General features: G+C 37.2%; 1 protein-coding gene across 1 annotated transcript in view; it reads left to right on the top strand.

Annotated features, from left to right (window-relative positions):
• Positions 1–3679, top strand: part of LOC109300406 (transmembrane protein 182-like) — a 28093-nt gene extending 24414 nt beyond the window's left edge. The window contains exon 5 of the mRNA XM_019521071.1: positions 3146–3679. Coding sequence (XP_019376616.1) covers positions 3146–3375 — 230 coding nt within the window. The 3' untranslated portion in view covers positions 3376–3679. The remainder of the gene's footprint in view (positions 1–3145) is intronic.
• The last annotated feature ends 461 nt before the right edge of the window (positions 3680–4140 follow it).

Below are 4140 nucleotides of genomic sequence, written 5' to 3'. Positions count from 1 at the left end.
ACACATTTCTTGAGTGCCAGTCCCAGGGTCTTTTTTTTTTTATTAAGGTTAAATTATATACATATATCTTACTGGGATATGCAGTATGCTCACAGGGTCAACCAATTTTCCATTGTTAAAATTAGATGACAAATTTTAGGGGACTGGAGAGATGGCTTGTTTCTTACAGTAAAACAAAACAGACCTTTTAGCTGTCGTGTACATATACAACATAGTTGGAATTTACTTCAGAATATTATAAAGCCTATATATTTTTGCATGGGATTCTATTAGGCTGCAGGAAAGCACTGCAGGGAAAGCACTGAGGGATAGGCTTCCAACTGAGAACACACTTAAGTGTTTTCCTGAATAAGGATGTATTTAAGCATATATAGAAACGCTTCCCTGAATTAGGCCTTTGCATATGCCCTTCTGAAGCAAAAATAGTTAATGACAGCTTTAGCTGCTTCCTGAAGTTGAAGTTTTGCTTTACAGTGAAACACATGTTCTATGGGCTGGGTCTGTCTCTCACAGCCTCATAATCTAGACCCTGGTGCTGTCCCCTTTGCTGGCCCAGGCCATCTCTACATGCAGAGCACAGGACATGCTTAAGTTGTTTCAGGCTACAGCGATCGCTCAGGCCAGTCCTGGCCTATGCCACTGGCAGTGTCTGCCTAAGCTGGGGCCCTGGCTGCAGTGCCCATGGTGCTCACCTGGGGAGTCCCAGGCTATGCCATCTGTGCTGCCCACTGGAGCCGGCCCCAGACCAGTCCAGGCAGGTGCCACCTGTGCTGGATCAGGCATGTGGGTGGAGGAGGCAGGGTATATAGGCCTGATCCAGCCTATAGACTAGCCCTGTGCTGCTCGTCTAGCCTGAGGGAGCTTGGCAACTCTGCTTTAGAAGCTGCAAAAAGTAAATAAGTTTAGAAGCTGCCATATTTAAAAATTACAAGGAACTAAACTGAACAGAAGCTGTTAATATCCAAGTAAAATTTTATAGTGACTTGTGAATTAAACCGATTCAAATGTGAAATTGTTCTATTACTTAAAAAAACTACAGTTTAGATTATTACACTTCTTTATTTAATTTTAACTTATATAGTGGTTACCATTAAAAACGCAACACCTACCTCCAGTTACCGAACTATAGTATTTGGGGTTATAGAAGGTATTTAAGATTCATGATTTGTCTTCCATAATCTTGAAGGATTATGATTAATGTGTTGACCTTAATGGGGATGACTGTATTAGAGGTGCAATGGCCATGTCTCACTCATTCTATGGGTCCAGGTGTCTTACTTCAGATTCAGCAGTGTGAATTTGAAACTTGCTCCAAACCTGTCCTGAAGGCCACCATTTGTCAACCAAGTTGTAAATGGCTATCTCGCCATTCAGGCAGGGTACTTAAGTCAGTGAGGCATGATGCTAGCCACATCACTCCCATGGGTACTCCTTACTACAGAAACTTGTGTGCTTTGATCACTCCAGCATTATGGACTGCTTGACCTTGCATGAACCGTTGACTTTGTCTGTACTAAAAGTTACACAATAAATAGTACTTTTAGTATATTTTGTAGTAAGTTTTTATATGAGAAAAGAACAGGTTTCTTTTCCTCACCTCCACTGAATTAATCTATTTCATAGATGGGCCAGACTTTAGAACATGATGCATTTTGGGGGTGGAGGGTAGCAGATCCTGGAGGTGACTTTTGATTGTATTTCAGATTTGACTGAAATCTCATTGTAACAGTTGACCTCATAAATGCTGAGATCTAAACGAAATTACTAGGTTTTATGAAATGCCTGCTATTTGGGATCAAAATATCATGAATGCACCTTGTAAGAGTTTTGTTGCATAAAATAGGAACCTAGCTTCAAAAATCTATTCTTGGCTTGATATCAAAGCTTAACTCTAGATTAATCCAGTATCTCAAACTAACTGTGAGCTAAATCTCTCTTTTTCCACCTGGCTATAGAAGAAGGTTATCAGGGTGCTCTTTGAGGATACAGTAATACATCCAAAATTGTATCATAACTAGAATTCGCAGTTTCTCATTAGAAATGATTTATTGTTGTATTATTAAACAGACTACCTGAGATGATAATGTTAAAACTTGGATGCCTTTTCTACCTTTTTAGGTTTTATTTCTCTATAAAATACTATCTTCTATACATACCACTTCAGGTTTTGATACTTTGTTATAAGGCTTAGTTTAAAAAAAGAAAACATAATCTATGACAAACACACTGCAGGAGCTGCTACAGCTTTCGTGCTTGTTCTGTCAACCCTGGGAAGTAACTGCAGTTTACAGCACTATATGCAAAGTAAATCTCACCGCCAGCAGAGACAAATCTCTTGCATGTTTTTGCCCTTTTGCAATACTGATTCCAACTGGATTGTTTGATACTTTTTTTTTAAGACACAAAGATATAAAAAACTACCTGTTTTTAACTGTGTCCATATTCCTTTCTTACTCATATCAAACAAACATAGCTATGGAAGCAAAATTGAATCAAGGTATGGTTAGCCAAATTTTAGGCAAATATTGTGAAATTCATCCATATTCACAATTGACCCCTGATTCTGGTTCCATTAAAGTTACTGGGATTCTTGCAGTTAATTCCAGTGGGTGAAAACAAAATGGGAAAACACTTATCATTCATGCAGACCACCTGCACAGATGAAGCTTTCACTGAGCGTTCAACTTCACGCAATGAGAGAGAACTCAGACCTGGTAGCTGTTATTCCAAGAATAATTTTCTAATTAATAATGACCACCAATAACCTTAGTTATTAGGAACCCTGCAAGTATGGTCTGAATTATCAAAATTCTGTTTTTTGTCAATGTTCCTTTTGAATCAATTTTAAATAATTTATTGGAATTTATGTTTGTTGTAAACGTACTATATAAATATAAAAGCAGCTCAGTTAAAGTTTTACTCTGTAGCAAATGAAAGAAACACTTTAGAAACCTTGCTGTATCTTTTCAAAAGTGCAGGGGCCAATTTTTCATAGTCAAGCAATGTATTTGATGAAATGACAAGCAAACTTCTAAAAATTAAATACATTCATATGGTCAGTACAGAGCCATAAACAATATTTTAATCTGGAATTTTATCTGCTGGTCACACTCTGAAAATAATTGATATTTGTCTTTTTTCCTAGGAGGTTTGTTTTTCCTGCTTGTATTTCTGTTTGTGATATGGAAGGAGGTTGCAGCTGATCTCCAGAAATACATACTTCTAGAAAGAAGTGAAAAATGCATGGAGGACACCGTTGTGAATGTGTATTATGGATGGTCATTTATGTTTGCTGCAGCAGGGGTTCCCTTGGTTTTAATTTCAGGACTTCTCTTTTACCTTGTTGGCCAAAGCATTCTGAAAGCACTGGAGTAAAAAAAAATCTGTAGAGTTAAGATGTGTTCTGATTAAAATCTTTTAATGCTGTCTGGAAATTTGGTCGCATCAGTTTTGGAGATTAGACAATTTTTGTAGTCATATTTTGCCAGGTTATGTGCTTGATCAAGAGTCACAGTTGAATAAAGTCAAGGAAGGAACACTGCAAAAATACAAAACCAGTCACTTAAAAAAAGATGGTCCTGAATCTAAACCCACGCCCCAAATATTTATACTGTGTAAAAGTTCATATGGATTTCCTTGATCTGCCTCTAATTGGAAAGACCAATGCCTGAATACCAAGTTGAATCCATTTTTGTTTGAATTCAGACCCAAATTTTGCAGGCCTTGTCCATTTTACTTCAATCAATGGGATATTATTTTTAATAGGCTGTGCATATCTACAACCTGCCTGTTGGTCTCAATATTTATAAATATTCAGAGATTGGGATGTGAAGTTATTCCTAGCACCCTTGTTTCTTGATTAAAGGTAATCAAATCTGGCTGTGATGATATACATTCTAAGATCTATTTGTGAAAACCAATTAAGCATGATTTTTTCTAAGTTAACTTTAATTGACATTTAAGGGACAGCTATTACACAATGCCAGGAGATGCACTTTTTTCCCTTCTCATTTAAGGTCTCAATCCTGCAAACACAAAGGTGCATCTACCCAACTTTAAATAAGGGAATAGAGCTGTTATTTCACAGGAAATAAATCACTTGGTTATTGTACATACAATAGTTTCCACTGTGTGCTACAT

This window comes from Gavialis gangeticus, unplaced genomic scaffold (assembly GCF_001723915.1).
Source record: "Gavialis gangeticus isolate Ggan-Ray unplaced genomic scaffold, GavGan_comp1, whole genome shotgun sequence".
NCBI lineage: Eukaryota > Metazoa > Chordata > Crocodylia > Gavialidae > Gavialis > Gavialis gangeticus.
Note: the sequence above shows the minus strand (reverse complement) of the source record. Positions and strands in the feature narration are given on the sequence as shown.